The 18,240-nt window shown below is 44.0% G+C and overlaps 1 protein-coding gene across 1 annotated transcript in view; it reads right to left on the bottom strand.

The window, feature by feature from the left end:
* Positions 1 to 207: 207 nt before the first annotated feature.
* LOC129192688 (galactose mutarotase-like) overlaps positions 208 to 18,240 on the bottom strand; it is a 41,650-nt gene continuing 23,617 nt past the window's right edge. Inside the window, exons 7-9 of the mRNA XM_054796960.1 lie at positions 13,204 to 13,354; positions 12,943 to 13,117; positions 208 to 1,293 (exon numbers count right to left, since the gene is read on the bottom strand). Of these exons, the coding sequence (XP_054652935.1) occupies positions 1,210 to 1,293; positions 12,943 to 13,117; positions 13,204 to 13,354 (410 nt within the window). The 3' untranslated portion in view covers positions 208 to 1,209. The remainder of the gene's footprint in view (positions 1,294 to 12,942; positions 13,118 to 13,203; positions 13,355 to 18,240) is intronic.

Below are 18,240 nucleotides of genomic sequence, written 5' to 3'. Positions count from 1 at the left end.
TAAGCAGCATTAAGCAACAGTTTTCTACAATGCGCAGTAAAGGTTTGCAGGACAGTAAATTTAGTTTCATTACTTTTTGTTTTTAAATCACAAAAACCTAGCATTCTTCCAAGAACAATAAGGAAAGTAATATTTAGAAAGTGCATTATTTCCGTTAGACTGTTGCATATAATTAAAAAACAAACGCCAAGAGGCACATTGTGTATATTGAGATTTATTAAAAAAAACATTTTCTGTTGTCAGATTGATCATGGACCAAAAGTGACACTGTCCTTACAGACAACACAGAATGCTAATGCAATATACATGTTTTGATAAAAGTCAGAACCATTGTGAAATGAGGCACATCAGAGTGGAGGAAAACATGGCCAATTTATAGAATGGCCCTCTGGTGTTCACAACATGAAGAACAGAACAGGCTGCCAAGCAGTCTGCAGCCACTTGTCCAAATAAATAGCTTCAAAAGCATGAGTTTTTATACACTTTGGTTCCAACCAATGCTGCATTTGTCTGTGTGTTGTGTGTCACTGAGATTGATCTGGTGGACGTGTAATTCTTCTTCAAGGCTCCCTTACCCGTTCTCCCCGTGTGTCTAAATTGTCCACACACGAAGGGCGAGTACACCCCTCACATTTCTTCAAATATATTTTATGATATCTTTTCATGGGACAAAACTAAAGAGACACCACTTTGATACAATGTAAAGTAATCAGTGTACAGCTTGAATAGCAGTGTCAATTTGCTGTCCTCTCAAAATAACTCAACACACAACCATTAATGTCTAAACCGCTGGCAACAGAAGTAAATACACTGATAGCAAAAATGTCCAAATTGTGTCTGCATCAATCTTCTTCCACTTATTCAAGGTCGGGTTGATATAAAAAGATATAAAATAGTTGCTAAAATGTCATTTTGTGACATACTGTAGGTGTGAATGTGAGTGTGAATGTTTGTCGATACTGTACGTGCCCTGTGATTGACTTGTCGACTAGTCCTGGGTGTTCCCCACCCAAAGTTCAGCTGGGACAGGCTCCAGCTAACCCGTAACATTAATGAGGACACATTAAAGTGGTACAAAAAATGGGTGGAAAATGGATGACAACTTCATATTTTTATAATTTTGTCTTAGGAAGTGCAATGGAATGTACTTAAGCGATGTAGATAAGATTAAGCGATGTAGGTTATGTTAGGGTCCTCAAAACTGGTCAATCAGCAATCCGCAGAAGTGAATGTGAAAGAAGTCAGGTGTCGATATTCCTCGCCTGGACGCAGAAGACAGTCAGGAAATGAAGCCTAAAGACAAACACAAAGTTGCGTTCATTTTCTTTTTCTTTTTTTTTTTTTTAAACAGAATATTCACATATTTTTGAGGTTTTTAAAAGACCACTTTTCCATGCAGGGGGTGCGATTAAGGATCTACTGTTGCTTTATGTCAATGTGTATGTTTTGGCACTAGACAGTAGAAATTGGATACCATCTACTGTATAAGCTCTCAGGACGCAAACACACACACCCAACTGTAAATCAAATTCTGGCTTGAGACCTACAAATGTTGATATTGGACTGAAAGTGTAATAACAATTATATAAGAGTATATATACAGTCGTCCCTCGTTTATTAATTGGTTCCAGACCCGACCACGATAAACTAATTTCCACGATATAGGATTCAATTTTAATAAATTGAATATTTTCAGAGCACAGAGAAACGGTTTATGGCTTTCTCAAAACAGCTTTTAACATTATTAGATCCCTGTAGACATGAAATAACACACCTTTACATTCCTATTATTCATTGTTTACACCACATTGCACTCTTATGCTGCAGCGACATGCGGCGGCCGCTAGCTAGCAAGCTAACCAGTAGGCCTCTAATTTATTTCATCTAAACTTAAGAAGCCAAAAAAAAACCCACTTCCACATAGAAAGGGTGAAGAACGTTTTTTCACTCTATCATGTCAAACATGCCATGGCTGACTTCATGCAGTGTTAAAAGGGTCCTTGACACGATTCATCCACTTTGCTTAAATATGTTATATATTGTTTGATTTTTTAAAATGAAAAGCAAATTGGCAAAAATTGCATTTGTAGTCCTTGGCGTGACCTATGAGGAACTGGCTCGCAGCTCAGCCTCATGTCCAGAAGTGACATCATCATGGTGACACCTCTCAGCTAAAGCAGAGTAATGTCAAATGTCATGCCAAAATGTTGTGTTGCTGGATATTCCCAGTATCTCAGTGATACCGTATGTTTGTTTACTTTTTCCAAAAGAGGGGGGTTTAAGACAGCAATGGACAAAGCAAGTGCAGAGAACAAGAGACAGATGGACGCCCAGCTTGAGTTTTGTCCTTTGCAGTGATGATTTCACTGCTTTGAAGGAACACCTTTACAAGAAACATTTAGCTTCCGAGCATGGTATAAACGCAGTTTGAAAAAGGATGCTATTCCCCTGGTACACAGGACAAAAACAAGACAATGAAGAACGACCACAACATCAAAGTTGGCACAAGAGAGTGGGTTATGTCCCATCCATCCATTTTCTATACTGCTTCTCCTCTTTAGGGTCCCAGCTGACGTCGGGCGACAGGCGGGGTACACCCTGGACTGGTCGCCAGCCAATCGCAGGGCACATATAGACAAACAACCAGTCACACTCACATTCATACCTATGGACAATTTAGAATCGCCAATTAACCTAACATGCATGTTTTTGGAATGTGGGAGGAAACCGGGAGGAGTACCCGGAGAAAACCCACGCGAGGAGAACATGCAAACTCCACACAGAGATGCCCAGGGGAGAATCCCAGGTCTTCCCGACCTCCAGACTGTTACTGTGTTGGCCAACATTAACCACTAGACCACCGTGGGGCCCTGGGTCATGTCTTGTTTACATAATGTCTTCTAAACACTATTCCACAATAGCGACAAGGCTGAAAAGCATTATAAATGTTATATAAATAACTTTTGACAGGGATATGTTTACTGTATGAGGCGGGTGCGAACATTTATCCTCGACGTGCGGGTACATACACAATCAAACGGGCTATAAAACGCCTTACACTCAATAAGAAATCCAATTTCAAACAATAACTGAAAGATAAGCACCTCCAGAGTAATTTACTCTTACCATTCTGTGTTTTGAAGGCGACCCATATTATTCTCCATGCCTTAAGGCTTAAGTCCATGTTCTGCAAGTTCTCTATTGCATCTCCAAATATTTCTTCCGCCTGGAAAACTATTGACACATCGCTCAAATCTTCACTATAATCACTGTAACATCCTCCATCTCCTACATCACTCTGTTTTTTTACCTGAGCGATATGACCCTGACGGCGTCACTTCCAGAAATGAGGCTGAACTGCGAGAGCTAGTTCGTATGACTGGAGCCATAAATACAAATATAAATATAAATATAATTTTTGCGAATTTACCGTTTGCTTTAAAAAAAAAATCTAATAATGTAAAACACAATTACAAACAATATATAACATATTTAAGCAAAGTTGATTAATAATGTCAGGGACCCTTTAAGGTAATGTAATGTAAGATAATGTCTCAATGTTTTTTTGTTCCCCCCCTTTCCTGTCCAGCCTTTAAAGCAGATAGAATTGTAGATCTAAATGCCGTCAAGTGCTCAACAGATTTACTCTGCCAGGGAGAAGTGTGATATACACTTCCCCTGTCATACAAAATTTATTTGACTTTGATGCTTGTTATAAAGCAAATTTGGAGCGACCGGACCGGAGCAGGAGGGGACAGAGAAGAAGAGAAAAGGAAACGGGGGGGGGGGGGACAACAAAAAAAAAAAAACAAAGAGAGACAAGAGACAAGGACAACAGCAGCAACAACAACAATTGTGATAGAACAACAGAAACATGCAGGACAACATCAGCAAATAAATGTCTGTGACAACTATAAAGACGAACAAGGACATAAGGACAAAACAATATCAACAACCACAATGACAAAGCTGTCAATGACAATCACACATAATAGCAGTCATGAAATGATGAACTATGATAGTGATCACAATGACAATACTGCATTGAAACAGTCACACATAATAGTAGTCATGAAATGATGAACTATGATAGTGATCACAATGACAATACTGCATTGAAACAGTCACACATAATAGCAGTCATGAAATGATGAACTATGATAGTGATCACAATGATAATACTGCATTGAAACAGTCACACATAATTGTAGTAATGAAATGATTATCCATGATCGTGAACAGAATGAAAATTACTGTAATGCACATCATTGTAAAAAAAAAAAACAAAAAAAACTATAGTCATACTGCTGATATCACCGTCGCTGTAATAAAACCAACAACATAATAACACCCTGGTTAACTCAGTGAGTAATGTGGGGAAGTACGTATGTACTGTGAGTGTGCATATGTACAGGTATCTCTGTATGTGAGGAAGACTTCATGTATATAAAGGTGCAAGAATGTGTGGGCGTGTAATTGTCACTGAGAATGCATGAAAGGAAAGGGGCCGCCTTCCACCTCCCAGAGAGCCCCGCCCCAAATAGCCAGGCCGGGCCCCGGCCGCCAGAAGGCCACCAGGCCCACAGGGGCAGGCAGCACAAAGATCAGTGACCCAAGAGCCAGCCCAGAGAGACCCCGCCAAGGACAGGGCGCCGGCGGGCCGGAAGACTGCCAACCCCTGAGACCAGCGAGAGATCACACCCCACAAAGGCAGACGGATAGCGGGGGCCACAAACCGGCAGGCCCAGAGACGCCTCCACAACCGGAAAGAAGACCGCCCGCGCCGGAAGCGCCAGATCCCGCCCACCGCCACCCCCACCCCCACCCCCAGGGAGCGGAGCCCAGCCCGCCCCGGGCCAACCCCCGCCTGACCCCCGACACAGGGCCGCCCCGCCAAGGGATGCAGGAGGCACACCCCCCACCCACCCGGCGGAGGCACGGGCGGCAGAGATGTATCACCCAGCACCCGACCCCACGGAGCAAACCCCTGTATGCCCCCCCCCAAAAATAAATAACTAAAATAAATAAATAAATAAATAAAAGTACATACACGCACGCACATACACACTCCTACGCACCCACATGCACGCACATATATACTCCTACGCATATACACACCCCTACGCGCACGCACATACACACTCCTACGCACTCAAGCGCGCACACACATGCCAAACACGCACACACAGTGGTCGACTGCCCGACACCCGGAAGCCCCACCCTATCCCCCGTTGGTAACCCTAGGAGCAGCGGAGCCGGGGACCCCGGGGTCCCAGACATACGATCCAGAACCCAGGCGCGGAGAGCAGGAGGACACCAGGCCACACCCTCCCAACGGTAGGACGCCGCCAGCAAGGCAGACAGGGGAGCCAGCGAGGAGGAAAGCGGGAAACTGAGCAGGCAGGCGGGAAAACGGGCGAGCAGCCAGGCGAACCACCACACAGCGCCAACCGACACCCGCGGGCCAGCAAACCCCGAAGAGGGAGCGGGAGCACCACACCCCAAGCCGCAGGGAGGCCAAGCACCAGAGCCGAGAAGGCGAGACCAGCAGCAGACCAGCCGACGGCCCCCACAAACCACCAGAAGCCAGACCAGCCACATGCCACCAGAGCCGACAGGAGCCCCACCCCCGACAAGCCCACAGACAGACCGGGGGAGGCGAGGACACAGACAGCGGCCCGGCAGAGCACAAAGCGCAACGGCGACAAACGCCCAAGTGCCCGGCAGAGCACAACCCCCCCCCAGCGGGCCCGGCCCCAGGGCACCCGCCCCCCCCCACCCAGACCCCGCCACCCAGGCCCACAGTACCCGCAAGCATGACCAAGCCCCAACCCACCAGCGGGCCCGGCGCCCCAGCAGCCGCCACAGTGCAGTAACCACCAGCCGCCGCAGCGGCACACGGGCCACCCACAGCACTGGCACCGCCCCCCGGAGACCGCCGAACCCGCCCCAAGAGCGCAGAGGCGCCCGCAGCACGTGTCAGTCCAGGGGAAGCACCGCAAGCCGCCCCCCCCCCGGCGCAAGCCCCGGCATCAACAGGCCCCAGAGGGCCACCCCAGGGAAGGGCAGGTGAACCAGACAATCACGCCCGACCGTAGGCCACCCCCCAAGGTCCTATATATACAGTATGTGAGGTGGTGCAGTGGCACAGGAAGGACGGGGGCCCCACACCCCAACGCCGCCCAAACCGAGCAGGGGGGGGGACCAAGGACACATGACCGACCGGCCGCCCACCACAGCCCCGGCTCGGGCGAGCCACAGGCCGCAGGACACACCACAGGCCCTACCCGGCCCGCCAGGATGCCCAGTCTGGCCCACCCAACCCCCTAGAGGCGATACCCCTAGCGCCCCCCAACACCGGAGCCCCACCGGAGGTAGCGTCCACAGCGCCACCCCCAAACACCACGGACCAACCACACGCCCCAAGGCAGATCCGACCGCCACCAGGACAGCGGGAACCGCCACAGGCTCTGGAGGCTAACGGGCAGCTCCCACCTATCACACATACACCACACACATAAATCGGTAAAATAAAATAAAATAAATAAATAAAATAATTAAAAATAAATAAATAAAAAGGGGCAACCCAAACCACCCTCCGACCCAGGGGAGATAGCTCCGCGGGGGCAGCTGGGCCCTGGCACCCGCGCCCCCACCAGGGGAAGAGGACGGCCCCCACACCCCACACCGGACGACCCCACGCGGTAGCCGAGCAGGAGGGCCCAGGGCAGACCCCGCCCCACCCCAAGAGGCAAAGGAGGCGAGGGAGAGCCAGCGCCACTAGCCGCACACGGGCCCCCCCCCCAGCAGCAGTAGGCGCCCGGCACCCGCAGGATGCAGCACCCCGCCCACCCACCTGCAGCACCCCCTGCTTGAAAGTAGAATATATAATTTAGATAATGTTTTAGGGGCAGATATTTAAAAAAAATGGTCAATAGTGGTATTGCTTTCCCATGATACAGTCATGAAACTTGCTTTAATTATGGATTTAATTTGTATGTATTCAAGAGATTTGTTATGATTTATTCCATACTGTGTAACAAGGTCGTTAAATGAGATAAAGCTGTTTCCTATAATTATATTTTTCATACAATTTATTCCTTTTTCGTGCCATTTTGGGAAATTTAATGGTTTCCTTTTAAGCAAGATGTCAGGATTATTCCAGACGGGAGTGTATTGGCAAGGAGTGAGCGAGAATTTTGTTATTTTTAAAAATTCCCACCAAGCTGTCAGAGTGGTGCTTATATTTATACTTTTAAAACAATTATTTTTCCGGAGGATTTGGCTAATGAAGGGCAGGTTACAAATTGGGATTTCGTGGCTAAGTGATTGTTCGATGTCTAGCCATAAATAATCCAATGGGTTAGGGTTGATCCATTTTAAGATATACTGTAACCTGTTTGCAAGGAAGTAGTTTGAGAAGTTTGGGAGTTCTAAGCCCCCATATTCTTTAGATTTTTGTAACGTTTTGAGACTTATTTGTGCTGGCTTATTTTTCCAAAGAAATTTATTTATATATGAATCTAATGACTTGAACCAAATTATAGATGGTTTGGTGGGGATCATGGAAAATAGATAATTAACCTTTGGTATAATCATCATTTTCACGGTGGCTACTCTGCCTGTAAGTGAGATGGGTAAGGTTCTCCAACGTGCAAGATCATCCTCTATTGACTTCAATAGTGGAGTATAATTCAAGCGGATTCGGTCTGACAGGTTGGAGGAAATGTTAATACCCAAATACTTAATGTTCAATGTCTCAATGTTTTGTCATTGCTGCCACCTCGTGACCACCTAAATATCAGTTGTATTTCCATATTGTATATTTTGACGAAAAATAGACCAAAGCCTATCAAGAAAAAATGACCGTGTATTAATTTTAATTTCTGAAAAAGTCTGATATAGCTGGGAATGATAATCAAACCATGATATTGCGAGGGATGACTGTATATACATACATACACACATATATACACACACACACACACACACACACACACACACACACACAAATACTGCTCCAAAAAATTAGAGAAACACTTCGAAAACACATCAGATCTAAACTGGGGGGAAAATGATCTTGAATATCTTTCCTGATAATAAGTGGGTGATGTATTAGTAACAAAATGATGCCACATCATTTGATAGAAATGAAAATGATCACCCTATAGAGGGGGGAAATCAAAGACACCCCAAAAATGAATGTGAAAAAATGCAGCAGCACACTGGTCCATTTTGTTAAAATGTCATTGTAAGAACTCAAAATGATTCTCAGTCGTTTGTGTGGCCCCCACGTGCTTGTACGCATGCCTGACAATGTCGGGGCATGCTCCTAATGAGACTACGGATGGTGTCTGGGGGATCTCCTCCCAGATCTGGACCAGGGCATCACTGAGGTACCTGGTCGCATGGAGGAGATTCCAGGAGACAGGTAGTTACTCCAGGAGAGCTGGACAGGGCCGTAGAAGGTCCTTCAACCCTCAGCAGGATCGGTATCTGCTCCTTTGTGCAAGGAGGAACAGGATGAGCACTGCCAGAGCCCTACAAAATGACCTCCAGCAGGCCACTGGTGTGACACACACACCCACTTATTATCAGGACAGATATTTTCCCCCCGTTTAGATCTGATGTGTTTTCGAAGTGTTCCTTTAATTTTTATACACATATACGTATATGTACATATATATATATATACACACACACATATATATATATATATATATACATATATAAATATATATATATATATACACAGTATATATATATATGTATATATACAGTATATATACACAGTATATATATATATATATATATACAGTATATATATATATATATATATATACTGTATATACTGTACACACACACACACACATATATACATATTTATACATACATACACGCACACACACACACACACACGCGCACCCCCCCCCCCCCCCCCCCCCCCCCCACACACACACACACATACACTGCTCACAAAAATTAAAGGAACACTTTTTTTATTGGGCCTGGCATGAATTGAATTAAACCTGTCTGATAATTTTCTGGTTGGTTAAGCAGCTGAGGGCCTCGTTGATAAATTTCAGCTGTATTGGTGTTCATGGAATTAACAACAGGTGCACTTCAGTGGCAACAATTAGAAAACCCTCAAAACAGGACTGGTTTTACATGTGGAGGTCATTTCAAGTTTCTCCCTCTTGATCTTTTTTGTCTGGTTTTCCACTCGTGCTGATTTTGGCTTGTGTAATTATCTTTACTGGCAGTATGAGGCGATTCCTTAACCCTACAGAATTTGCACAGGTTGTTCAACTTCTCCAGAATGGCACATCCACACGTGCTGCAGCAAGAAGGTTTAATGTGTCTCCCAGCACAATCTCCAGAACATGGAGGAGATTCCAGGAGACAGGTAGTTACTCCAGGAGAGCTGGACAGGGCCGTAGAAGTTCCTCAACCCCTCAGCAGGACCGATACCTGCTCTTTTGTGCAAGGCGGAACAGGCTGAGCACTGCTCGTGCCCTACAGAATGACCTCAAGAGGGCCACTGGTGTGAATGTCTCTACCCAAACAATCAGGAACAGACTTCATGAAGGTGGCCTGAGGGCCCGACGTCCTGTAGTGGGCCCTGTGCTCACTGCCCAGCACCGTGGAGCTCGACTGTCATTTGCTCAAGAACACCAGAATTGGCAAGTCCGCCACTGGCGCCCTGTACTTTTCACAGACGAGAGCAGGTTCACCCTGAGCACCTGTGATAGACGTGAAAGAGTCTGGAGAAGACAAGGAGAACGTTATGCTGCCTGCAACGGTTTGGTGGTGGGTCAGTGATGGTCTGGGGAGGCATATCCATGGAGGGACGCACAGACTTCTACTGCCTACGAAATGGTGCTCTGACTGCCATAAGGTATCAAGATGAAATCCTTGAACCCATTGTCAGACCCTACGCTGGTGCAGTAGGTCCTGGTTTCCTCCTAATGCACGACAATGCCCAGCCTCACGTGGCAAGAGTATGCAGGCAGTACCTGGAGGATGAAGGAATTGAAACAACTGAATGGCCTTCACGATCCCATGACTTAAACCCAATAGAACATGTCTGGAACATTATGTTTTGGTCCATTAGGCGCTGCCAGGTTGCTCCTCAGACTGTACAACAGCTCAGGGATGCCCTCACACAGATCTGGGAGGAAATGCCACAAGACACCATCCGTCGTCTCATTAGGAGCATGCCGCGACATTGTCAAGCATGCATACAAGCTCGTGGGGGCCACACAAGATACTGAAAAACATTTTGAGTTGCAGAAATTAAGTTTTGGAAAAAATGGACTAGCCTGCCACATCTTCATTTCACTCTGATTTTAATGGTGTCTGCACAATTGAGCCCTCTGTAGGCTGAAAACTTATTTCCATTAAAAGACTTGGCATCCTTTTGTTCCTAAGACACTGCCCTGTCGTTATTTGTATAGATATCCAACTTCATATTGAGATCTGATGTATCTAATGTGTTTCTTTAAAGTGCTCCTTTTTAACTTTTGTGAGCAGTATATAAATATATATATATATATATATATATATATATATATATATATATATATATACAGTCAAACCTGTCTTAGCGGCCACCTTTATAGAACGGCCACCTGCCTATAACGGCCACTGAAAAATCCCCCACAGCGAATTTACATGTCATAGACCCTGTGTATAGCAGTCACCTGTCCAACGCGGCCAGCGGCCACCCATTTTGTCTCCCTTGGTCAATATCTGACTGCATATAGCGGCCAAATTACCAACTCAAGTAGAAGCTTCATGCACGAAAAAGTTTCGTTTTTCCATCAATGAAGCCGTCGTGTGTAGACTTTAATTACTGAGTCCTAGCTCAGTCACAATCATTCACAAGATCCACACAAACTGTCAGTTGTTCCACATAAAAAAGCCGTCTTCTTTTGAGCTTGCTATTTCCTGGTCAAACATGTAACTTTTAAGAGCATTTGCACCAAAACATTACCGCAAATTAGGCTGGCAACAGGACGTGCTCCCAGCGACGCTACAATAATAAAAAAAAAAAACATACACTAGTATGCATGCGGCAGCGGGAGCAAAACTGAGTTCGGTTGTACTTAATTGAAGTATTTTAGAATGTACTCATTTATTTTTGATCAATCCTCATCCACAAATCCATCAAAGTCCTCATCTTCTGTATTCAACACAAAAAAGCCGTCTTCTTTTCCGTTCGCTACTAGTCTGTTAACTTGTCAGTGTTATTCAGCTCCGAAGCAAAGAAGGAAACTTCTCCTGTTTCTTCTGCCAACTTTATTTATTGAACACAGCCACCAGACAGCAGCTCAGAACACACACACATCTCTCAGCATCGTCTCTCCTTCCTGCTTGCCCACAAGGCAAAGGTTAAACAAGCCCCACGACATAGCTGTCCAGCCAATGCCTGTAAGAAATGACACCGTTTATTTCCTGGTGTGCACTTGAGTGTGTGTCAATACTGTAATGCCGCTTGTTGTGGGGAAGGAGAGACTCACGTCGCCGATGCACTTTAATGGCTTTATTAACAGCAGAGAACACTGCAGGACTTTACATCCACGCCAACATAAACACACTTCCCAACTCTCTCGAAATTCACAGCTAGCACTGAGCCTAGCTCTCCTGCTCGGGACGCCCACAATCACTTCCCGTCACTTCCTGATGAACTAAAGCTGTAATGACACTCTGCCGTATAAAAAGTAAAATATTAAAAACAAGCGTAAGACATTACTAGCACAGCTTTGTTCTGTGGGTCGTGGATATATTCTATCAGTTATTAAGCCTCTAGCTTCCTTTTAGTAAGTAAAAACCTTGGCTATGATTGCACTACATTGTCATGTAGACCTACAAAGTACACTTGGAAGAACAAGAGGTGAATAAATGTATTGCAACTGATGTGAAACTGATGAGGGGTAGGATTAAATAAGCTTTGCTTCTTCCTACTCCTTTTTGGACATGCAAAATTGTGAATTGTACTATGTGATGTGCTACTGTTTGACTCATGCATGTTCAGGATTAAAACCATGAACCATGATAATAACAAGCCTAGTAGTGCTGTACAACTTTTATCCGCAGTCCGCAGTGCCCTCTACTGGTCAACATTGTTATTATTATTTTTTCCCCTCTACTGGTCAACATTCAAACTGGATGCCAACCTGTCTATAGAGGCCACCTGTCTATAGCGGCCACTAGAGGGAGTCTGCAAAAGTTTGACTGTATATACACACACACACACACACACACACACACATATATATACACGCACACACACACACACACACACATATATATATATATATATACACACATACACACACATATATATATATATACACATACACACATATATACATATATACACATACACACATACATACATACATATATACATACACACATACATACATATATACATACACACATACATACATACACACACACACATATATACACACATATATATATATATATATATATACACACATATATACACACATATACACACACATATATATACACACACACACATATACACACACATATACACACACATACACATATATATATATATATACAGTATATATATATATATATGTACACATATATGTGTGTATATATGTGTGTATGTGTATGTATACATATATGTGTGTGTATGTGTATATATATATATATACATATATGTGTATGTGTATATGTGTATATATATATATATATACACACATATATGTGTGTGTATGTGTGTATATATATATATACATATATGTGTGTGTATATATATATATACACACACACACACACACACACACACACACACACACACACACACACAGTATATATTATCCAGCTTCATTATTGCATAAAAAAACAATACTGTTAAGTTTAATAACTCAGTTTATCACTTCTGGATGATTATCATACCTGGTTGATAGCATCAGGCCAATTTTGAGTCTCCAAACAGAAGGCGCAGTGCTTTCTATATTTAACGCCACCCTTTCCTGTTATTGTGCCATCCAAGACGTTTGCGGTATAGAACTGGACTCCTGGTTGGCTGGTGGAAACCTCCAGAATACGGCCGCTGGCTGAGTGATAAACTCTGAAATGACAAGATGTGACTCAAGAAAAGACAAGGAAAGAACAAGTGTTAAGTACTGTATGTAAACTGAAAACCATTAAACTAACCTAGCAACAAGTCTCTCGGTCCATGGGTCTCCAGGTGATGACAAACAAAAGGTGTGGTCAAATCCTCCACCTCGAACTTCCTTAAGCCGAGGACCAATCAGAACAGGCTTTCTGAAGTCAAAAGGTGAGCCACCCACTGTCTTCACCTCTCCTGTGTGAACAAACATTGATTTGTTCATTAAATCTCAAATGAAAAAAAATGGTTGATAAAGATGATACACAGATGGAAAAGCACTGCTCGCAAAGATGATACACAGATGGAAAAGCACTGCTCGCAGGACCTTGAGCTGCTTATGGTAAAATGCAGACCTTTTTATTTGCCTCGTGAGTTTTGCATTGTGTATTTAACTGCCGTTTACATTCCACCACGAGCTAACACCGCTAACGCACTGGGCCTCCTGCATGACATCATTGATAAACACGAGACCAAACACCTGGACGCTGTATTCATTATATCTGGCGATTTCAAACACTGCAACCTCAGGACTGTTCTCCCCAAATAATACCAGCATGTAAGCTTTCCCACGAGAGAAAATAGCATCCTGGACCAAGTCTACAGCGACATGAAAGGTGCTCTGAAGGCTGTTCCAAGACCCCACTTTGGAAAGGCCGACCACATCTCCATATTCCTTTATCCAACATACAGACAACTTCTCAAGCAAGCTCCCCCTGTAAGTACAGCAATTAAAGTGTGGAATGAAGAAACTGATCAAGTACTTCAGGACTGCTTTGGTTGCACAAACTGGGATGTGTTTAAAACTGCAGCGGGGAGGGAATTGTACTGTTGATTTGGATGAATATGCTTCCGCTGTTACTGGCTACATTAGCACATGCATAGAGACTGTTACCACCACCAAGTATTTCAGAAATTACCGTAATCAAAAACCTTGGATGAACTGTGATGTAAAGGCTAAGCTACGTGCTCGTTCGACTGCATTTGTCACGGGCACCGCTGAGGACTACAAAAAGGCCAGATATGACCTGAGGAGGTCCATACGAGAGGCCAAAAGACAGTACAGACAGAAGCTGGAGGGCTACTATTCCACCTCAGACCCTCGGCGCATGTGGGCGGGGCTCCAGCACATCACAGACTATCGACAGCGGAGTAGCGTAGCCACATCCAGCCAAACCACACTTCCAGATGAGCTGAATGAGTTCTATGCCCGCTTTGACACCCAAACTCCTGATGAGCAGAGAGGGTGGCTGGACTTGGGGAGCACACAGGACTCACCTCTCATGGTGACATCAGCTGATGTGCGCAGGGTTCTGAACAAAACAAACCCACAAAAAGCAGCAGGCCCAAACAACATCTCAGGCCGTGCACTTCGGGTTTGCTCATCAGAGCTAGCTGATGTGCTTGCTGACATATTTAACCTGTCGCTTGCACAAGCATCTGTACCGACCTGCTTTAAGTCCACCACCATAGTGCCCGTACCCAAGAAGAGCAACGTGGCCTGCTTAAATGACTATCGCCCTATAGCACTCACTCCTATTGTAATGAAGTGCTTTGAAAGAATAGTCATGACCCACATCAAAAAGAGCATCCCGGCGGCAACTGTGGACCCTCTACAGTTTGCATATCGCCAGAACCGGTCCACGGATGATGCAGTCAACACTGCCATCCACACAGCCCTTTCTCACCTACAGGGCCAGGACACATACGTCAGAATGCTATTTATAGACTATAGCGCTGCTTTTAATACAGTCAGCCCACACAAACTCACAAATAAGCTCCTCACACTTGGCCTGTCACCCCCCCTCTGTAACTGGGTGTTTAACTTTCTAACAGGCAGGCCCCAGTCAGTCAGAGTCCACAATCGCACATCCAGCTCAAGAATTGTGAGCACTGGGACCCCACAGGGGTGTGTGTGCTGAGTCCACTCCTCTACACGCTCTTCACCTACGATTGCGTGGCCTCCCAGAACAACACCAGCATCATTAAATTTGCGGATGACACTACAGTCATCGGACTGATCACTGGTGGTGTTGAAACATCATACAGAAGAAAGGTGGCGGACCTCATAGCTTGGTGTCGTGATAACAATCTCCTTCTCAATACAGATAAGACTAAAGAGATGATCATCGACCCAAGAACAAGGGAAAAGGAGCCGCATAGACCCCTGTTTATTGATGAGACTGGGGTGGAGAGGGTGAAAACCTTCAAGTTCCTTGGCACACGCATCCGCGAGGACCTCACCTGGTCTCACAAAACCCAACAAATTATGAAGAAGTCCCAAAGGAGACTGTACTTCCTGAGAAGACTGAGGAAATTTGGCATGCCCACCAAAATCCTTAGTTGCTTCTACAGATGCACCATCGAAAGTGTCCTTACTGCCTCCATCACTGTTTGGTATGGTAACTGTACAACACGTGATAGGAAGGCACTCCAGCGGGTGATCAAGACCTCACAGAACATTGTTGGGGCAGCCCTCCCTCACTGCAAGACATTTATAAATCTAGAGTCCTACGCAGAACACACAACCTCATCAAGGACAGCACACATCCACAACAGTCATTATTCACACTCCTACCGTCAGGCAGACGCTACAGGAGTTTGAAGTCCATGACCACAAGGCTGGCGAACAGCTTTTACCAACAGGCCATCAGACTGCTCAACGAAGCACTCACACACGCCGCACGCAACACACGCACACACTGATAGCACTTTATTTATTTGTATTCTTTATCTGTATTGATGTCTCTTCTGTTGTTGTTGCTTAATTTATTGGTATGTTACTTATGTTCTTATTCGTTTTCTTGTGTTTTCTTTCTTTTCTTCGGAGAATGAACAGAATAAGAATTTTATTGCATAGTATAACTGCCTGTTTTTTTATGCATATGACAATAAAACTCTTGAATCTTGAACACATACAGTGGTGTGAAAACGTGTTTGTCCCCTTCCTGATTTCAAATTTTTTTGCATGTTTGTCACACTTAAATGTTTCAGATTATCGAACAAATTTATATATTAGTCAATGACAACACAACTGAGCACAAAATGCAATTTAAAAATTAAAGTTTTTATTATTAAGGGAGGAAAACGCTACACTACATGGCCCTGTGTGAAGCAGTGATTGCTCAATCTCAATAGGATTAAGGTCAGAACTTTAACTAGGCCACTCCAAAGTCTTCATTTTGTTTTTCTTCAGCCATTCAGAGGTGGACTTGCTGGTGTGTTTTGGATCATTATCCCGCTGCAGAATCCAAATTAGCTTCAGCTTGAAGTCACCAACAGATGGTGGGACATTCTCCTTCAGAATTTTTTTTTTTTGGTAGACAGACTTCATGGTTCCATTTATAACAGCAAGTCTTTAAGGTCTTGGAAGCAGCAAAACCATCCCAGACCATCCCACTACCACCACCATATTTTACTGTTGGTATGATGTTCTTTTTCTGAAATGCGGCAATACATTTACGCCAGATGTAATGGGACACATACCTTCCAAAAAGTTAAACTTTTGTCTCATCAGACCACTGAGTATTTTCCCAAAAGTCTTGGGGATCATCAAGATGTTTTCTGGCAAAACTGAGATGAGCCTTAATGTTCTTTTTGTTCAGCAGTGGTTTTCGTCTTGGAACTCTGCCATGGAGGCTGTTTTGACCCTGTGTCTTTCTTATGGTGTAGTCATGAACACTGACCTCAGGCAAGTGAGGCCTGCAGTTCTTTGGATGTTGTTGTGGGGTCTTTTGTGACCTCTTGGATGAGTCGTTGCTGCGCTCTTGGGGTAATTTTGGTTGGCCGGCCACTCCTGGGAAGTTTCACCACTGTTCCATGTTTTGGCCATTTGTGGATAATGACTCACTGTGGTTTGCTGGACTCCCAAAGCTTCAGAAATGGCTGTATAACCTTTACCAGACGGAATGTAACGTTGTCTCATCATTTGTTTTTTACCATCACTTTCTTTTCAGCACTCTATATCCTACTAATACTATTATTATTATTATTATTGAATTTGCACGGACCATTCAAAAGCTGAAATGTAACAAGTAAAATGCAACAAAATGCCATTCTGGACTTCCTTACAAAATAATCTGAGAAAGAACATCCAATGCTGAAACGAGGAGGTTTTTAAACCTTGAAATACTGCTTGATAAGGTTTATGTTGATTTTCATAAAGTTTGTTAAATTGTTATTTCCATTTCCTGTGTATATTTGATACATTTTCTATTTTTATAAATGTTTTTACAGTTACGGTTGTGAGCTGTTATTTATTAGAGTTGTTTTGAAATAAATGTAAAAAAAGTGTGCTTATTATTCAAAAATATGTTGGGATGTAGGCTATATAACATTGAAATAATCTAGGAATGTATGCACCTTACTTTATGGTTGGAAACATTATGAACAATTTTTTTTCCCCTCGTCCTGTCCAGCCTTTAAAGCAGATAGAATAGTAGATCTCAATGCCCTCACGTGCTCAACAGATTTACTCTGCCAGGGAAAAGTGTGAGATACACTTTCCCTGTTATACAGAATTTATTTGACTTGGATGCTTTGTTATTATGCAAATTTGGAGCGGCCGGACCGGAGCAGGAGGGGACAGAGAAGAAGAGAGAGAAAAAACAAAGGGGGGGCGCGGGGACAAGAAGGGCACAAAAAAAGACAGGGCCAAGGACAACAGCAGCAACAACAACCGCGACAGCAACAAAACAACAGAAACAAACAGGGCCACATTAGCAAATGTCCGCGACGACTATAAAGACCCCGACAGAAGGGGAAAAATAATATCAACAACCACAATTGCAATACTGCATTGAAACAGTCACACATAAAGTAACAGTAGTAATGAAATGATTAACTATGATAGTGATCAGAATGACAATAACCGTAATGCACACCATTGTAAAAACTATAATCATATTGCAGACATCACTGTCACCGTCATAAAACCAACAACATAATAACACCCTGGTGAACTTAGTGAGTAATGTGGGGAAGTACGTATGTATTGTGAGTGTGCGTATGTACATGTGTACAGGTATCTCTGTATGTGTGCAAGTCTTCATATATATGAAGGTGTGCGAGTGTGTAATTGTCAC

The sequence above is a fragment of the Dunckerocampus dactyliophorus genome, chromosome 13, assembly GCF_027744805.1.
Source record: "Dunckerocampus dactyliophorus isolate RoL2022-P2 chromosome 13, RoL_Ddac_1.1, whole genome shotgun sequence".
Lineage (NCBI taxonomy): Eukaryota > Metazoa > Chordata > Actinopteri > Syngnathiformes > Syngnathidae > Dunckerocampus > Dunckerocampus dactyliophorus.
Note: the sequence above shows the minus strand (reverse complement) of the source record. Positions and strands in the feature narration are given on the sequence as shown.